General features: G+C 45.0%; 1 protein-coding gene and 2 pseudogenes across 2 annotated transcripts in view; all 3 read right to left on the bottom strand.

Moving 5' to 3' along the window:
• Nucleotides 1–19,464, bottom strand: part of URB2 (URB2 ribosome biogenesis homolog) — a 38,570-nt gene that overhangs the window by 10,770 nt on the left and 8,336 nt on the right. For both annotated transcript variants that reach the window (XM_075531798.1, XM_075531806.1), the window contains exons 3-6: nt 18,739–18,915; nt 9,866–13,193; nt 2,808–2,968; nt 1,274–1,384 (exon numbers count right to left, since the gene is read on the bottom strand). In XM_075531798.1, the coding sequence (XP_075387913.1) occupies nt 1,274–1,384; nt 2,808–2,968; nt 9,866–13,193; nt 18,739–18,915 (3,777 nt within the window). The remainder of the gene's footprint in view (nt 1–1,273; nt 1,385–2,807; nt 2,969–9,865; nt 13,194–18,738; nt 18,916–19,464) is intronic.
• On the bottom strand, nt 5,933–8,261 carry LOC142429788 (large ribosomal subunit protein uL4 pseudogene; annotated as a pseudogene).
• LOC142429782 (casein kinase II subunit beta-like) lies at nt 14,309–14,935 on the bottom strand (annotated as a pseudogene).

Genomic DNA, 19,464 nt, shown 5'->3' with positions numbered 1-19,464 from the left:
GAGAAGTAGTTTCTTTTAAAGAGCTGATTCTTGCCATTTCTCAAGAAAACAGCGGATGGCCTTGTCTTACTGCAGAGCAATGGTCTCTCTCCAAAAGACCATTAGTTACACAGGTCTACAACTACACCTGATTTGTGAAATTTCTTAAAAAGCACTTCTAGGTAAAGACTCTCTGTAACTGCTCTAACATACAGAGAGCAGAATCAAGATGGAGAACAGCTCAGAGTCTTCTCTCACACGACCTTGGAATGTTCACTAGCAACGTCTCTCTTCCCTGCGCAGACGCCACCATCTGCCGGAGGCCCCACGTGAGGCTGTGGGGTCCTGAGGAGGCACGCTGTCGCTCATGCTGACCTCTGTGCTTGGTATTCTGGTTGTGCTGACTTCTTATTGCACCCTTTGGCTTGACATAAGCAGTTTCCAGCACTGGAAAACGGACCAAGCCTGCTTTGAACATTACTAATGGTGTGGTCAAGCATCAGCACCAGCCCACCCCTTAAATCATGCACGTTCTCAACACATGCCTGGTACAGACCACCCGCTCCACCTACTAAGTGATCCATGGAAAGGGCAATGCAGCAAAACAGAGAAACCGCTAAGAGCATGAAATGTCCTTTCAGATGTTCTCAGGTTGCAACAGCTTTGATTAGAACAGACAAGGATTGTAAAATAGATGGTGCTTCTTTTTTTTTAGATGGTGCTTTTTAAGAATATTCGTTGCGGACTCTTTTAGAGACATCCCCGATCTGAATCAGGCTTTTGTTTCAGTGACACAAAGAATCCTATGATTAGTGGGTATGCTCACAACGGGCCCAAAATTGACATTAATGTCCTCAATAAAGAAAGCATTACCACCCCAATCAATCTGTAACGTCATTTCTTCCTCACGATACCACAGGCCTTGACCTTGCGTGCACACACACACACACACACCCACCCACACACCTATAAACCTGTCATACACGTTTGGGAGGGGTGGGGTCGGTGGGAAGAAGCCACAGAATTCCTTCTCATCTGTCTTGTTCAAAGCCTTCAAAGCCTCCTCTCTTGCCCACCTTCCTTCGATGACTATCTTCCTAATGCTTCCTTCTGTTCCAAGGCCTCCCTTTACACCACCCCTGTACAGTTTCTGCTGAAGACTCCAAATGTGCACACAGAGTCAACCTTCTGGTTGCAGATGTCTTCAAGAAACACAAGTACATGTTGTCAGAAAGAACTGACAACTACAAAGCAAAGGATGCAGACGGAGTACCTGACTCCAGAAGATACTTACAGTGAGAGCTACGATTATCTGGGGGCACGCAAGCCAGAACAGACTTGTCTTCTCTCCACTTAATGGGCAGTTCAGTAGCAATTTGATCAACGTGATAGCTGACAAGACAGCCTACGGCAAAAGGGTGGAAAAAACTTAACAGTGGGAAGAAACTGATATAAATGCTTGAAGCCAGCCCCTTCCTCTTTCTCCCTGGGGGTCCAACCAGGGCTCTGCCAGAGTAGCTGCCCTGCCTCTACACACGCACTGTGCTACCTGTGGGCGGAACAAATCGGTGGATGGTGGAGGACTTCGTAGCTGTCACGCCCTGTCCCACGCCTTGGTGCAGCCCCACCTTGCTGTGTCTGCTGGGTTCTCTTGCCACCAAGGCAGACGTTGCACCTCCCGCCACTTTGCTAGGCTGAGTTACTGGCTAGGCCTCGGCAACTCATCTTCCTACTGTCTGCCCCCTCGGCAGGAGCCGAGAAGACCATCAGTCTATTCACTGTCCCACGAAAGAGTCAGACTGAGCTCGCTGTTAAGCTGTGCAGACTAATTTGCAGTTGTATTCCTTTTCACTATCAACACCTATCCTTCTGTATGCACTTAAATATATGTCCAGGTTTTGTTTCTCTAGAGCACCCTGCCTAACACACTAGCTGTGACTTAACTGGGCTAAAGTATATGAGGGGACTTCAAAAAGTTCCTGGAAAAAAAAGGAATTAAAAGATAAAATAATCTTTCCATGACTGTTTTGAAGCATATATATATGATGGACTGGGAAGAAACAGAGTAAGTACAAATGAATTAGGTATGTGATCGTGGGCTATTTACAGTGCGTGAAGTACAGGAAGAGACAAGGCCCTACTCTGATATGTGCAAGATCAAAAGGGCAGCTGGCTAACATAAATGGATCTCAAAAGGGATTCAGGCAGCATGACCCAAGTCAACTGACTTTTCCCACAAAGTATGGTGAGATGTTCGAAGCAAAACACAATATTTCTATGTTTAACATTATGATAATTCAGTTGTATTTTGTCTAATAATTAGAACGTGTATTAGGAGGATGCTTCAAAGTTTGTGAGAAAAAAAATACATTATCCTTTTATTCCATTTTCCATGAACTTTTTTGGAAGCCCTCTCACATTTATAATTCGAACTTTTTCCCTTTGAAAAACAAGGCAGCCCTACTCTGAGGTTCAGGCCCCTCTACAGCAGCGGTTCCTAACCTGCGGTCACGATCCCTCCCGGGTCAACCAACCCTTTCACAGAGGTCGCCCGATTCATAACAGTACCAAAATTACAGTTATGAAGTAGCAACGAAAATAATTTTATGGTTGTTGGGTCACCACTACATTAGGAAACTGTATTAAAGGGCCGTGGCATTAGGAAGGCTGTGAACCACTGCTCCAGAGATCTCTTTCATCTGTAAGCAGCTCCTATCCTATAGTCATTAACAGTTTGATGTTTCCGTTTGTGGTCTAGCTTTTAAATAAATTTTTCCATCTGACCCAACATCATTCCTGGCCTGCAATAGCGAGAGCGGAGTCCCCACCTGCAGATCTGCTTTCCATGTGTTACTGACATCCAATCCTTGGAGAACACATTGCATCACCATGCGGAAATCCTCAGTTGTCCCAATCGCTAACATCTGAGTAAACAAGGCTCCCAAATGAGGTTCCGTGTCCTGAATCACCTGAGTGGGAACTTCGGGATCTGTAGGGACAATAAGCCGAAACTGTTAGTGAGACGTCAGGGGGCAGGTGAAATGAGACTGGCCATGTGACAACATACTCAATGCCATCAGGGCTGGAGGGCACGGAAAAGACACTTTATGAGCTGGATACCAGGAGGGGGACATCCCTCAGCCTTTCGTGCACCGTGCCAACCTCAAGAGGGCACATGGCTGCATTTGTGTGTGTGTATGCACAGGGCAAAATAGACCTGGTCTAATAATGGTTAGAGCCCTGATCGTGTATAAACACTGGGCTGCGATCCACACGTCTGCAGATCAAAACTGCCAGTCAGCCTTTGAGTAGGAAGGGCTACTCCTGTAACGAGCCATGCTCAGAAACTCACAGGAACAATTGTACCGTCCTACAGGGGTGCTGTGAGCCGACATCCACGCGATGGCAGTGAGTTTGGTTTTGGTTTGGTGACAATGGTCATAATCAATCCTTCTTGTTCCTCAACGAGAAAGTCTTCCTTTCTCATTGCCCTTCAAGTTTACCAAGCACGATATCTTTCTCTAGGGAAAGGTCTCTCCTGACAACATGTCCAAAGTACAGTACGTGAGATGAAGTCTCACCATCCTTGCCTCTAAGGAGCATTCTGGCTATACTTCTTTCAAAATAAGTTTGTCCTTTTGACATTCCAAGGTACTTTTTTTTTTAAATACTTTCATTGAGGGCTCTAACATCTCTTATCACAATCCATACATCCATCCAGTGTGTCAAGCACATTTGCTGCCATCATCATTTTCAAAGCACTCTCTTCCCACATGAACCCGATATCAACTCCCCATTTCTTCCCCCTCCTGCCAGCCCTCACGAACCCTTGATAAAGTTAGAGATTATTCTCATATTTTACATCGTCCTCTGTCGCCCACACCCACTTTCCCATTATTCGTCCCCATGGGAGGGGGTTCTAGATTGATCCTTGTGATTGATTCCCCCTCTCTCCCCGCCCTCCCCTAATGCTCCTGGTATCTCTGCTCTCCTTTATTGGTCCTGAAGAGGTTTACTAATCCTTGATTCCTTGTGTTGCGGGCTCTTATCTGTAGCAGTGTGCATGTTCTGGTCTAATCCGATTTGTAAAGTAGAACTGAGGTCATGATAGTGGGGGAAGGAAGCACCAAAGAACTAGAGGAAACTTGTGTGTTTCATTGGTGCTATACTGTACCCTGACTGGCTCATCTCTTCCCTGTGACCCCTCTGTGAGGGGATGTCCAATTGTCTACAGATGGGTCTCCACTTCATACTCCCCACATCCCCAATAAAATTCACATTTGGTATGATTTTGTTCTGGGTCTTAGATGCCTGATACCTGATCCCATCGATACCACATGATCACAAAGGTTGGTGTACTTTTTCCATGTGGGCTTTGTTCCTTCTGAGCTAGATAGCCACTTGTTTATCTTCAAGCCTCTAAGACCCCAGATGCTATATCTTTTGATAGCCAAGCACCATCATTTTCTTCACCACATTTGCTTATGCACCCATTTTGTCTTCAGTGATCTTGTTGGGAAGGTGAGCATCACAGAATGTCAATTGTTAGAATGAAGTGTTCCTGTGTTGATGGAGTATTGAGCGGAGGCCCAATGTCCACCTGAAACCTTAATTCTTAACATATAGATATGAGTGCCTAGTTCTATTCCCCTCTCATTATAAATATTTACATATGTACATGCCTGTATTTAGCCCTCTAAAAATGTCCTTTACCTTCTGGTTCTTTCCTCTTATTTCCTTTTACTTTCCTCTTGTCCCACCATCATGTTTGGCCTTCATTCAGGTTTAGTAATTCCTTGCTGCTACATTGCCCTTGATTTAAGCCCCACTAGGCATCCTACAACCTTCCTTCCATTGATTTTAGTTCACTTGCTCCCTTGTCCCTGGGTTGGTTTCCACCCCCCTCCTTTCTCACACATTTCCTTCTCCCATATCCCACCCCTCCCCCCACCCCCGGAACTATTGGTCCTGTTCTTTTCATCTCCGAATTTTTTATCCCACCTATTTTATCTAGATAGATATGCAGATACATTAATAAATGCAAAAACCAGGCAAAGCCAACTAAAACAAAGAAAGTCAAAATCAACAATAGCAACAAAACAAAAACCAAAAAACAACAAAAGCCACTGACAAAAATGGGAAAGCCAATACATAGTTCAAGGTCTATTTGTTAGCCTTTATGAGTGTTTTCCAATTGAGTCTGATGGGGTGCCACACTCTGCCTCCAAAGTCTATTTTTGGTATTCCCTGGAAATTTCATCACTCTGCTCACCCCGCTGCTCTGCTGCGTGCCCTCAGTGCCTCACCCCAGCGTGATGGGGCCAGACCGTGCACTATTCCTGCACTGTGTCTTCAGTGCTGTCCCCCACAGTGCCATGGCTCAGTGAGGGATGCAGTGTCCCGTGGTGGGGCCGGCCTTACGGTCCTCCCTGGGTACTTTCAATATTCTTCTCCAGCACCACAATTCAAATGCATCAATTCTTTAGTCTTCCTTATTCAACGTCCAACTCTTGCTTGGATCAGGTACACCTTAACCCTTTCCAATACTCTAAAGAAGTCTTGTGCAGCAGATTCCCCAATGCAATGCATCTTTTGAGTTTTTGATGGCTGCTTCTATGAGCATTCATTGTGGTCCAATTCCCTCAGGAAATGGGCACAAGTGCACCGACTCCTACATTGTCAAATAAAAGAGGGTACAGTACTCAAGGCCATGTTTCTCATTTGGGAAGCACTTGGTATTAGCTCTCACCCCAACATTCTGCCTGCTCTTCCCCTCCTTCAAAGGTGCTGCTTACCAGTCCGTCACTTGTATGGAGTCTCTCCACACAAAGGGCCAGATTTCTCCCTCACATCATAGCATCTCAGACCTCATTCATCTCCAGGATGATATAGTGTCACATACAAAAACTTCTTTTTTTTCCCCCCTTCTCACTGCCTCATTAATCAGCTCTATTCAAAATAAGCTGTCCACAATGATGACTCGCATGGAATCAGAGTTCATGCAGCAGACTTTTCTCCTGTAGGTTTCTGGCTGCTTCTTCTCAGCTGCTGGTCACTTGCTAGCGGCAGCCTTCTTCCCCAGGCTGCTTTGGATTCTTCAAAACAGCAGCTTTCCGTCCGACCACATGCTTCTTGCCAGAAATACCCTTCTCATCTAAGCTGGCTTCGAATGCCTCTGCTGCCTTAGCCCCCTGAGCTGTGATTTTTGGCCTGATGAAGAATGGTGTACTAGCACATGGTCTTTACATTCGGACTGAACTGCAACATGATTCTCAAGTTTCTCAGTGGGTTCTTCTCCAAGACTCTATAACGAATCTTGTGTGGTACTCAAGAAACTCTTTGGATCTCAAGGTTTTTCCAGATTTTGCTAAGGTCTGTGTTGTGCATGAGAAGGGTATGGTTACTTGTGAGGGAGACAGCTTTGCTCCAGGTGCCACACAGTTTATGCAACTTGTGAACACCTTCAGTCCAAATGCAGAAATACCCCACATGGCCACCAGGTGGAAGTTTCAAAACGTCCAGCTTTGAGGTGTAGAAGGGACCAGTTATCAGACATCAAAGAACTAAAAATCATATCAGTGGGTGCCCACCTTCCTGATACGATTAATGAAGACAAACGTGTGCATAAGCAAATGTGGTGAAGAAAGCTGGTGGTTCCCGGCTATCAAAAGATATAGCGTCTGGGGTCTTGGAGGCTCAAAGATAAACAAGTGGCCATCTAGTTCAGAAGCAACCAAGCCCACATGGAAGAAACACACCAGCCTGTGTGACCATGAGCTATCGAAGGGACCAGGTATCAAGCATCAAGGAACAAAAATCATATCATTGTAAATGTGTGAGTGCAGAGTGGAGACTCATAGCCCATCGGTAATGGGTGAGTGCAGAGTAGAGACTCAAAGCCCAATGGTAGTCAACCGGACACCCCTTACTGAAGGGTTGTGGGGAGGAGATGAGTCAGTCCGAGTGCAGGGTAGCAACGATGAAATATACAACTTTCCTCTAGTTCTTAAATACTTCCTACCCCCATTATCATGATCCCAATTCTACCTTACAAATCTGGCTAGATCAGAGGATGTACATAGGCACAGATAGCAACTGGAAACACAGGGAATCCAGGACAGATGACTTCTCCAGGACTAGTGGTGAGAGTGGTGATGCCTGGAGGGTGGAGGGAACATGGGATAGAAAGGGGGAACTGATTACAAGAATCTATGTATAGCCTCCTCCCTGGGGGATGGATAGCAGAGAAGAGGGCGGGGGAGCTGTCAGACAGTGTAACATATGACAAAATAACAATGATTTTTTAAATCCCCAAAACAAACAAACAAACAAATGTCCATCTTGCTGACATTAAGCAGAGTAATTCCAGGGAAGCCCCTGGAGACCTTAATAATACCGTGGTCATCACTGTAGACAATGCATGCATGGACCCTTCCACTGGGTACGATGCTTTCTCGTTTTGCCCTGCCAGATTCATTGATGTCACTGCAGGCCATAAGTTTCTTACGAAGTAAAACTGCCTCCTTGTTGCCTTGAACTTTGTCTTTAGCCACCAAATGAACTTGAGGAACTTCCTCCACATGATGACCTTTAGACAGGAACAGCGCTAGGACGGTGGAAGCAGCCTGGGCAGCGCATAGGGCTTCTCACTCACCAGTGCCAACTGAACCAGTCTTTGATTGGTGCAAACATGTGACCTCCCTCCACGTATCTCCAAAAGCAGCTTGGCCACAGCTCTGCCACGACCCCAGGACTCAGCACTGGCCAGTTGAGCTGCCAGTTCACTGATAGCACAGGGCTGCCTGTTGTTTGCGCAGGTTGCTGTGAATGAAATTCACGGTCTCTGGTCAGATGGGAAAGGAGCCTCAGTAGTGAGTGCACTGGTTACAGGGTGGGCTGTATTCTGCATGACCAACCGTTCAAAACCACCAGCCGCTCTGCAGGAAAAAGATGCTTTCTATTCCAAAACGAGTTGCAGTCTCAGAAACCCACAGGGGCAGCTCTGCACTGTCCTATAGGGTTATGAGTCAGAATTGACTTGATGGCAGGTTCTTTGGTTTGTTTTTTCTCTTCTTTGCGAGGGGGTGTTGGGGGGAGGTCTGATGGGAGCCTGGACCACAGCAGACAGTAACATTTCCGCCAGATGATTCGCCCTCCTCAAAGTACACCGATATAAGTAGATGAGCGCGTGCCATAGTGAAGAAAGAAGGCCGTACTCCTCTCAACTCAGAAGCACCCATAGGAAAGCTAAAGAACATTTTTCTTAAGTGCTGTTTACTTGTTTTAATTGAACTGAGGTAGCCAGTTCTACTATCAAATCATTTTATTATTATTTTTTTTAACTGAAATAGCCTATCCTAAATCCACACGAGCCCTGGCGGCACAGTTATGAGTTGAGCTGCTAGCTGCAAGGTCAGCAGTTTGAAACCAGTGGTGAGAGAAGGATGAGGCTTTCTGTCCCTGTAAAGAGTTACAGTCTCGGAAATTCAAATGGGCAGTTTTCCTGTCCTACAGGGTTACGATGAGGAGGAACTGACTCAGTAGCAATGAGTTCCAGCTTTGGTATTCTATGCTCAAGGAGCCCGAGTGGCGTAGCGGAGCTGCTGATGACAAAGTCAAGTGGTTCAAACCCACATCTCTGTGTAGAAGAGAGAGGAGGCTGTGTGGCCTCGCACAGACAGTCTCAGAAGCCCTAAGGAGCAGTTCCACCAGGTCCTGTAGGGTCACTGTGACTTGCAGTCAACGGAATGACAGTGAGTCCGGCTTTTCTGGTTTCATTCTCTCCACCAGTTATTGAATGGGAGAGAATAACCACATTATTCTACCCACAGCACTTAAATTCTGGCTCTGGCTATAGCCCGGGCAGGTGGCTTTACTTTCCCATAAGGCTACCCTCAACTCTTTCGTATCTGAAGTAGGGCCTGTGGTCCCTCAGTCGAGAAGCCTGAGTGCACAGGGAGTCTCAGCCCAGCGTACCTACATGAAGACGTAGAGTCAAGTGGTTTAAGGACTAGGCTGCTGTTCATCCTTTCTCAAAAGGTTACCCGACCTCTAACCACACCCACAGTCACAACCAACAAGCCCAAAGAAACAACAAAATGTGTGCTATCGGTACATAAAGAAGCACCCTGCCCGTTAACCTTCGATTTAAGGAACTGCAGAGAGAGAATCCTTGTGTAGAAAGACAATACACGTCTGTGTGGCAGTCTGATCAGGCTGCCCTGGGACGGTGACATCGGACTGTAGATGAATCACAGCTAAGCCTCTGCAGAACACAGTGTCCTCTCTGACGACTGACATCACTGGACACTGGCAGCTGCCAATAATCAGGAAGAGCAAGGATCACTGGCAAGAATGAGGCTCCTGTCTGCCCTCTCCGAATCCTATGCGTTTCCCTATAAAGTACTCTCCTTTGCAGGCTTTCTTTTTGAAAGTCAGAGGTTACATCTTTTCAAGTTGGTTTACAGCATTAAAGATCCCTCACCATTGGTGATATCAAGGCCAATCATCTGAGACCAATACAAGCTAAAAGCTGAAAAAGAAGAGACTTACCAAGAATAGTTTCTAAAATATTGCCAAAAGTGAAAACATCCTGAGCAATCTACATTGAATGCAGACATGTGTATTAAAAGAAAAAAGAAAAGATTTTTATGTGCACAGGACACTTTTACATATTGGAAGTGAATTCCTGGGAGTCAGGACTGGGAGGGAGACGTCATGATTTACTGTTCTGTACCTTCTGATATGTATTCCATGGGTTAATTTATTTCTTAGTTGAAAAATGAGAGGGTGGTGGTTAAAAAAAAAAACCAACCACACAAGGCCCTTAGCTGACTTTCATCAAAAACTCGACAGTACACGGTTAGCTCAAGAGAAGATGCCATACCTTGAAGAACTCTTCTTAGAGAGTCAAACGTGGAGGTAAAGACGGAGACGTCCTGCGGGTGGAGTTCTGGTGCCAAAAAGAAGAGGGTTAAAAACTGCAAGGCCGCCTGAAAAGATGGAACGTTTCCCGCAAGGGCTGGCAACTCGGACAGTATCTGGGAGTAAACGGACTGGTAGATAGCGGCATGAGAAAACGGTACGGCCTCGGCCACTTTGGAAACCTGTGTCTCTGCGTCTCGAGAGGACTGGCTCAGGTCCGCTTCAAGGAGGGTGGTGACAGAGGAGAGGAGGGCTGAGGTGAGGTGCCTGCCAGCAGCGCTGGGCTCTGAGCAGAGCTGCAGCACCGCCCCAGTCTGCAGAATGGCCTGCTGCAGCAGCTCAGGCAGCACTTCTGGGGGGTCCCGTTGTTGCCTCTGCTCTTTAACAAAAGTTCCCAAGACTTGGCACAACTTTGTTAAAGAGATGAGAAGGAGCTGCCGGCCCAGGCAACTCTGGTGTTTCGTTTTTTTGCCGGAAGCTGCCGTGGTGGACAGTTTGCAACTTGAAAGAAATGTGATGATTTTCCCAAAATTAAGCACCAAACTCAGCTTTATGTGGATGAGAGTCTGCATTAGCTGTTCTAAGAAGGTCCCTATAACCTGCAGGAACTCCAACCAAGAAGGGTCATCTATATTAATAAGAAACTGACTACTGGCTTTGAACAAGGAGGTCAAGATGATCTGGAAAATATCACTGGCATACATGATCTTGAACACCGCAAGGGCATTTTTCCCTCTCTGCAGGTAACCGAGGAGACGGTAGCAGGTCCTCAAAAACTTGAGACTTAGTGAGCAGCAAGCACTCCCCAGCTTGGTGGTGGCCATGGACAGCAGCAGAAGGAAGCAGTGCACATGATAGGGAGCCAAGAGACTGTCCAGTTGTAGAGCAGAAATAACTTCCATAAGCCCCAGAATGCTTTCCAATTGCCCTCCATCCAGCTCAATGGGGAAGTCACTCCTGACCAACAGCAGTAACTTCTGTCCAGTTTCTCCTCTGGACTCTGTATCTTCAGGCGCAACCTTTGCCAGTCTGTTTTCCCAGTGAGCTATCATTGTGTGGCCCTTTTCAAAAAGCCAAGGCAGCTGCTGTCTGAGAAGACCCACGTCACCCTGGGCACCAGCAACCAGAATGCTGCTACATTTTGCAGTGACAGACACTAAGAAAACCGACTGAAGGCTCTGCATTTCTGGGAAGAGGGGGCTACAGAGGATGGCCACGGATAGCCTTTCAAGGGTGACACAGTGCCCTTCATCGGCTGCGTTTTCTTGGGCTTTGCTCTCTGGTAAACTCTTTAGCAGGACAGTGGCTAGGTATCTCACATCATCTGGGGAAAGGTAGGATATTAAGACGGTGAGATTTGAGGCAATCAAGTGCCAGTGTGCTGCAGGATAAGTCAGCGCATTCACGGACCCCACGTGGCCATCCCAGGAAGCCACTGTCCTTTGACTCAAGCTCGTCTTGCCGGAATGCAGAATGTAAGCAGCATCGTCCCTCAGAGTCTGGAGGGCTTCTTTAGATTTCCAGCTAGCATGCATTAAAGTTCTTTTCATCTTCTGCAGATAGAGCTGTTCCAGACAATACCTGCCGAGAGAGTCAAACTGAGCTGTGAGTTTTTCTATTTTCTTCCAATGTTTTGTTTCTACACCTGGGAGCAACGAGGGGAGGTTTGTGATCTCCGAAGCACTCCCTGGAAGGGCCCCAGATACAGAGCGATAGTGGCTACAGTGCAAACTGAACATGGTGTCCACCTGGGCCCAAGTGTAGGCCAGCAGGAGTGCCGAGTCACTGACCTTCTGCTGCCACAGACCAACCTCTGGGAGCTGGGGGCCAACGAGAAGGTGGAGCAAGGGCTGCACCAGTCCACGGAGCATGTTCGCCATCACACACTGAGTCCGCCTGACCACGGGCAGGGGCGTGCTGCTGTCCAGGCTTTTCATGTGGAACATGACACAGTATAGCACCGAGCTCAGTGACAGTGACTTCAGGGCCATGTCAGAATCATCCAGCAAATACGGCAAGACCAATGACTGAAACTTCTCCATCGCGAGGGACCATGTGTCCAAGATCTGATTGGGAGGCAGCTCCAGAAGGCAATCAGAGAGAGCCGTGGAAGGGACTGAGGAAAAAGCAGGCTGCCTCAGCTCCTCCGCAGCTGGACGACAGATCACACCCAGAACATCCTCAAACAGCCGTGGTACTTGCCGGAGTTTAGCGTAAGTCTGGAATAGAGTGCTAATAAGCACCTCCTGAGCTTTCTTAGATCGAAACTCTGTTACTTCTGCATCGATCCAAGCTGAAGCCACGAGGTCATCCAGGTCTGGCTCTAAAATCAAATGATTCAGAGAGATCAGTATTTTGAGACAGCGGAACCAGGCAGGCACCGATGCTTGTGGATGGTTTATCAGCAACTCAGCCAAATGGCGGTAAAAATGGAACTGAACTTCCCCATGCCGGATCTTGTCGGCAGCAATATTGTAGATGTTGTTGTTGACCACTGCGGTTAGAAGCTGCTCCACAACCAAAAGTTCTGTAGTCCAGTCTGACGTGGAGAGGACTTTAATCTGCTCCTCCTGTAGGCACGAAATCCTCAGGCATGCAAACAACTTGGGGAGCACATGGAAGCAGAGAAGCTGGTTCCCCTCCTTAAAGTAAGACTCTAAAAAAAGCTTATACAGCAAGGCTGCTGAGCTGGCCACAACAGTTGCATGAAGCGATGGCTCACAGTAGCCAGGAGCTGCCACCCTGGCGATCAGCGTGTGGATGGGTGTTAGCAGGGTCTTCACAGCCCCCATCTTGGCACTGCCTTGCTGCTGTTCAAGAAGCTCTTCTTTGTAGGAAGGAAGCAGCTCGGGCGGAAACGCTCCGCCTCGAAGCATGGCGTCGATCTGGTTCCTAATGTCCCGGCTCAGGGCCTGCCGCAGCTGTCCCTGACTAGTCTGTGTCCACTGGCCCACCGAGAGTAAGTGCCGCAGGACGAGGCAGGGTTGGAGGAGGTGCCCAATCACTTCCCCGAAGGCACGTTTCGGGTTGACCTGCTGCTGCTGAATCAAGAGGTAATGGCCCAAAGCCAAGTGGAGGACCTCGAATAACTGGGCTGCCACAGCTCCTTCTGGCTGCCTGCAGGCCGACTGGCACAGCTGGCTCAAGAGTGTCACCATCAGCTCTTGCTTGGCCACATAAATGACAGAAAGGGCAGGTGTTGAGAGGATGCCCTGGCAGCAACTCAGGACAGAAGAGATGCTTCTCTGGGATCCTGAGAGAGCGAATTCAGCTACTCTTTCATTTATGATCTGAAGATTAAAGAATCAAAAAAAGGTCATTACTAACTCATTACCTTAAAAAACACACACACACACACACACACACACACACACACACATGCCATTCAACAGGATCAATGATTCTACTCCCTGCTCTCAGCTTGATGTGAAAGAAATACCCAGGTTATCACCTCTAATTTGACCTGACATTTGCTCATGCTCCATGGAAAGGCAAGCATCTTTTTAAATTGCTTTGCAGATCAATCTCCTACCAACATAAAGGGGACAGGGACCAACACCCTTGTCAATGTGCTATCCCTCACTAAAAAGCTGGAGTTTAGAAGACTCACATTCCTGGTTAATTCTTCTTAGATCTTAAACCTGCATCAGCTACCAAGAGACTACTAAGTGGGCAATGTTTGGAGTATGACCAAAATATATTTTTAAGTTAAGTATACTCCTTCCATTGTAATAGGAAAACACATTTTTGCCAAGGAGGGCAAATATTGGCAATTGCTACTTATTATGCAGTAGCCTCAATATGCAGCTCCTGAAATCCCCAAATTCCCAAACACCAGAAATTACAAAGGCAAGGCAGATTCCTAAGTTCTGTCACATTAATTTGCTTCTGGCCTTCCAGCATCTAAAAATCAAACTTGTCCTGGTCAGTCATCAGTAACTCCATGAGTTAGGTATTAATACCTCCATTCAAGTAACTTTTGGTCATAGGCCTTTTAGTTACTCTAGAAATGCAGAAACAAAAATGTTCAGTTCCTGAATGCCAACAAATGACCACATCGACAAATTTTTCCACAGCCATACCCTACATGTATAATTTTTATAAGTGGCAAGCATATGTCTATATTTTAGATATGAAACATAATAAAAATTAAAAATAAACAGGTATGATACTTCCTTTAAATACAAAGAGGTAGTCCTATGATTGTCTCCCCATTTCCCACAGGACAGTTTTGAGTAATTCGCTTTGATGATCGCAGGTTTATTCATTTGACTTTTCTTCCATTTTATGTCATACTCCCGCCACAATAGTGACTCTTTTAATTTAAACTAAAAACCATAGATGATTCCCGAAGGGGCAGCAACAAAGGACCAGGGGTGTAAGAGACTGAGGACCGGGTGGAGAGTCAGCAAATTGTCTTGACTGGGCTCTTGAAGTTGCTGGCGGCTTGGAGCTGTGGCTGGTGGGCCGTCAGGTGGTTCTTGAAACCATAGAGTTTGGGTACAAACTGGTTGACAGGTCTGTTGGGCTGGTACTTTGGTGCACCACAAAGAGCACATGAGGGAAGCCAGTGCCGAAGTAGGCACCGTCCATGTGGTGCCACCTAAATGACTTGGGTATGTACATGTCCATGATCTTGGGACAGTAGACTTTCACCGTGGCCTCGCCTGGGACGCCTGACAGGCCAATGGGAAGCACTGGCTGGTTCTCACAGTACACACGGGGACAGTAGCCAAAATCTTCTTGCTGGTACTTTTCCAACATCTGGACGATGCCATGGTTGGTGAGGATGTAGCGGGCGTGGACCAATCCATGCAGCATCTCTGTCGCCTGCTCGCTCAGGTTGGGGTTGTCTTCCAGCTCTTCATCAGGCTCTATGTCCAATCTTGTCCAGAGCCTGTCGATAGCGGGGGACCTGTTCATTGAGTCCTGTGAGGTTGAACTTATCTTGGAGGTAGTCTTCATCCACTTCACAGAAGAATGCATTACCACAGAGCCAGGAGATCCAGGACATCTCCTCTGAACTGCCCATCTCCACGTCGCTGCTGGATGGGGACTGGGACTGGGGCGGGGAAGGGCTGGCAACAACTGCTAAAATGAAGGCCTCGAACCTGACCGTGCCCAGGTCTACTTATTTTAAAATAGAACATAAGTTAATGACCTATTAAAGCCTATGACCCATCACACAACTCAACTGTTTAATTCTTTGCTGTTATTAGCCCAACTCGTGTTTCTCTTTCTACTCCGTAAGCCAGTGCAGGGTTCACAGGGTGGGCTTTGCAATCAGGTACTAAGTTTAAATCCCAACTCTGCCACTTACAAGTTGATTGATTTCAGGCAACTTAACCTCCTTGAGTTTTATTTCCTTATCTACAAATGCAGACCAATCCTGTTACTCTTCATAAAGAGATGATGTTGTCTGTGATAGGATGAGGTCTATATACACCTTCAAGGAAGTGCAGTAAATGCAAATATTATTCAAATTTGCACAGCAACTACTAAAGCCGATGAGGAAAAACCTGAAAAATTCTATCAACTTCTTCGATCTGAAATTGATCATACATACAATCAAAATATATTGATAATTACTGGTAACTGGAATGTGAAAGTCAAAAACAATAAGAAGGATCAATGGATTGGAAAATAAGGCCTCAATGATAGAAATGATTCCAGAACTCACATGACAAGAGTTTGTGATGAATAAGACTGACAACTTACTCATTACAAAATACCTTTCTTCAACAACATAAAGTGTAACATGTGGACCTCATTGTATGGAACATAAGAATCAAATCAATTATATCTATAGAAAGAGACTATAAAGAAGCTCAATTATCATTAGTCAGAACAAGACCAATGGCCAACTATGGAACAAATCATCAACTGATCAAGCTAAGGCTGAAAAAAAATGTTTTTTAAGTTCATGACACTCAAACTATGATCGTTAATACATCCCATCTAAATTTAGAGACCATCTCAAGAATAGATTTGACTCCCTCCACAATAAAGACTGAAGACACGTTATGAGAAGACATCAAGAATATCATTCATGAGGAAAATACAAGGTCCTTAAGGAGACAGGAAAGGAAGAAGAGGCCAAAAAGACTCTGATCCTGGCTCCTGAATGTAGTGTCTGCAGCGAATGGAAGAACGGGGCGCCAAACAGCTCATTGCAATGAGCAGCTGAAGAAGACTCAGTCCTGTGCAAAGACCTGGATTTCAAATCCCAAAGGAAAGAACAGGCTAGGCATTTCTCAAGGTGAAAGAACGTAAAAAATTCGAGGCTCGAATAACAATATTGAAGAAGTGTATTGGCAATACATTGAGTGATACAAGGAGCAGCAAGGGAGGTAAAAGGAACATACACAGCAACTGTACCAAAAGGAACTGGTCCATGTTTAACCCGCTTAAGAGGTGGCATGTGGTCAGCCACTGACTGTGTTGAAGGAAGAAGTTCAAACTGCACTGAGCCATTGGCAAAAAAAAAAAAAAATTCCAGGACTTGATGGGCTACCAACTGAGACGCTTTAAACGATAGATGTAATGTTAGAAGTGCCAAGTAATTTGGAAGACAGCTACCTGACCAAGTGAGTGGAATCTGTATCTATGCCAAAGAAAGCTGATCCCAAAGAATACACAAATTGTTAAACCATACCATTAATATCACATACAAGCAAAGTTTTGCTAAAGACTTTTTCAAAACTAAATTTTAAAAATATGGTTGCAGCAGTAAATCAGCAAAGAACAGCAAGAAAGTCAAGCCAGATTCAGAAGAGGATGTGGAACAAGGGATTTCATTGCTAATATGAGATGGATTGTGGATTAAAGCAGAAAATAGCAGAAAGATTTTTATTTGTATTTTATTAACTATGTAAAGGTATTCAGTTGTGTGGATCACAACAAATTAAGAATAATAAAACAAAGAATGAAAATCCTAGAACACTTAAATGTGCTACTGTGGAATTTGCTTTTAAACCAGGAGGCAGTTATTCAAACAGAATAAACGATTATATGGTTTAAAATCAGGAAAGGTACATTATCTGCGGTTGTATCCTTTTGTCACAATTACTCAACCTATGGGCAGATATTTTGAGAACCCAGCCTATATGAGGAAGAACACGACATCAAGAATGAAAGAAGGCTTACTAACAGTTTCTTTGAACAGATGGCACTTTGAGGACTAAGGTGTTGCTAACCTAAGCAATGTGTTGTCAATCACCTCATAGTCAAAAGCTAGACAATGAATAAGGAAAACTGATGCATGTGAATTAGTCTTGGTGAAGAACACTGAATATGCCATGGACTGCCAGAAGAACAAACAGAAGAAATATACCCAGAATGTGCTTCGGAAGAGGGGGATGGCCAGACTTCATCTCACATACTGTATTTAGGCATGTCATGAGAGGGGAGCAGTTGTTAAAAAAAAAAAAAAGACGTCATGCTTGGTAAAGGAGAGAGGCTACAAAGAGGAAAACCCTCTATGAGACAGACTGGCCCAATGACTGCACCCATGGGCTCAAATTCAGCAACTACTCGGCGGATGGCACAGGACCAGACACCGTTTTGTTGTAAACAGGATTGCTACAAATTATGACCAAATCAACAGCAACAACATGCATGGAAAACACTGTGGGCAGAGTGTCTAGGCAGCGGTTGTCAATCTGTGGGGCGCAACCCTTTTGGGGGGTCGAACAACCTTTCTACAGGGGCTTGCCCAATTCATAACAGTAGAAAAAATACAGTTATGAAGAGCAACAAAGATAATTTTATGGTTGAGGGGTCACCATAACATGAGGAACTGTATTAAAGGGTCGTGGCATTAGGAAGGTTGAGAACCACTGGTATATACATACATATCTATATAAACTCATAAGTGTCCTGGTTTTGCTTCTCTAGAGAACCCTGCCTAACACAGTCTAAGCACATAATACACATTTGGTAAATATAGTTGCTACTTATAACTTTAACAACTATTATTATTTCCTTCTTTTCTTCTATCTTAATATTTCTTGCATTTTGTATAATTGATCCTAAAACAAATACCATATATATCTGAGTATAAGCCAACCCAAATATCAGCTGAGGCACCTAAGTTTACCACAAAAACTGCATGAAAAATGTGCTGGAAAACTCGACTTACACATGAGTATATGCAGTAAGTATCTAAATAGTACTTTGAGACAGTACCATTTCAAAAGAATCAAATCCCTTTCCTGAATTTAGCTGGAACTTCTAAAACTACTCTTAAATAAACTCAAAATCCCATGTCAAGTTTCACTTAACTTCCAAATTAAATAAGTCAAATACTCTGCTATTGAGTGACAACCACAATTTCTAAGTATCTTTCTATCTAAATTTGTGCTTAGAAATATTAAAAGGGATGATCCATTTTAGACAACAAACCTCATCAGCCTGTGTCAAAGTATATAATGACAATCGGGGTGGGGGAGTAAAAGGTTACTAGGGAAGGTGCTAGGAAGAAATCTGCTTCATTTCTCTAACCAAAGAAACAAACAAACAAAAAAAACAAACGCATACACTCACTGCCATTGAGTCAGTTCTGCCTCATGGTGACCCTATATGGAGAGGGTACCAATGCCCCTGTAGGTGCCCCTGAGACCATAACTCTTTATGATAGCTGAAAGCCTTGTCTTTTTCCTGCAGAGCTGGCTGGTGATTCCAAACTGTTGGTTTTATAGCTCGCAGCCCCACTCATACTCCACTCCACCACAAATCGAGTAGGCTTAATAGGTTCCTATCTCCCAGGAAGCTGAAAACGGGAAACCCGCTGAGACTCACGTAGCACATGCGGGACCACATAAGATTGTTAATTACCTTGATCAGTGAAATCTGAAGGTTAATCGTCTTTCCATTTTTGAAGAGAGTCTGCAATCTTCTGCTATGTAAAATATGATCTATATAGATCCACAGCCTTTCAACAATGTCTTCCTTCAGTTCAAGTCTTTTCTTATAAAATGCAACCAATGATTGTCTTGCCCAATCAAGCAATACCTGGATTTGAAGGAAACATACTCTGAAAATAAATGAAAGTCTTTTCAAGGAACACTTAAAGCCCAGTCTTTCTCCGTCTGAGCTGCTGGTGGTTTTGAACTGCCAACCATGTGGATTGCAGTCCAACAAATAACCACTAGATAGCACAGGGCTCCAGTAACAGTATTAAGCTTTAAACAAATTCAAATGCATGGGGGGTGGGGCAGGGAGGGGAACTGTCCTTGAAAATTTACTTATGGTAATACTAAACCAAAAAACATACTGGGATCCAGTTGGTGCTGACTCGTTAACGACCCTGTTGGACAGGACAGAATTGCCCCTGCAAGGTTCCAAGATTGTAACTATTTTTAATAGTTTTATTGGCAGCTCTTACAGTTCTTATAACATTCCATGCATCAATTGTATCAAGCATATTTGTACATGTTGCCATCCATCATTTCCAAAACATTTTCTTTCTACTAGAGCCTTTGGTATAATTTCATTTTTCCCTCTCTCCCCCACCCTCGTGAATCTTTGATGAATGATATATTTTTGCTATTATTTTGTATC

Source organism: Tenrec ecaudatus, chromosome 1 (assembly GCF_050624435.1).
Source record: "Tenrec ecaudatus isolate mTenEca1 chromosome 1, mTenEca1.hap1, whole genome shotgun sequence".
Lineage (NCBI taxonomy): Eukaryota > Metazoa > Chordata > Mammalia > Afrosoricida > Tenrecidae > Tenrec > Tenrec ecaudatus.
Note: the sequence above shows the minus strand (reverse complement) of the source record. Positions and strands in the feature narration are given on the sequence as shown.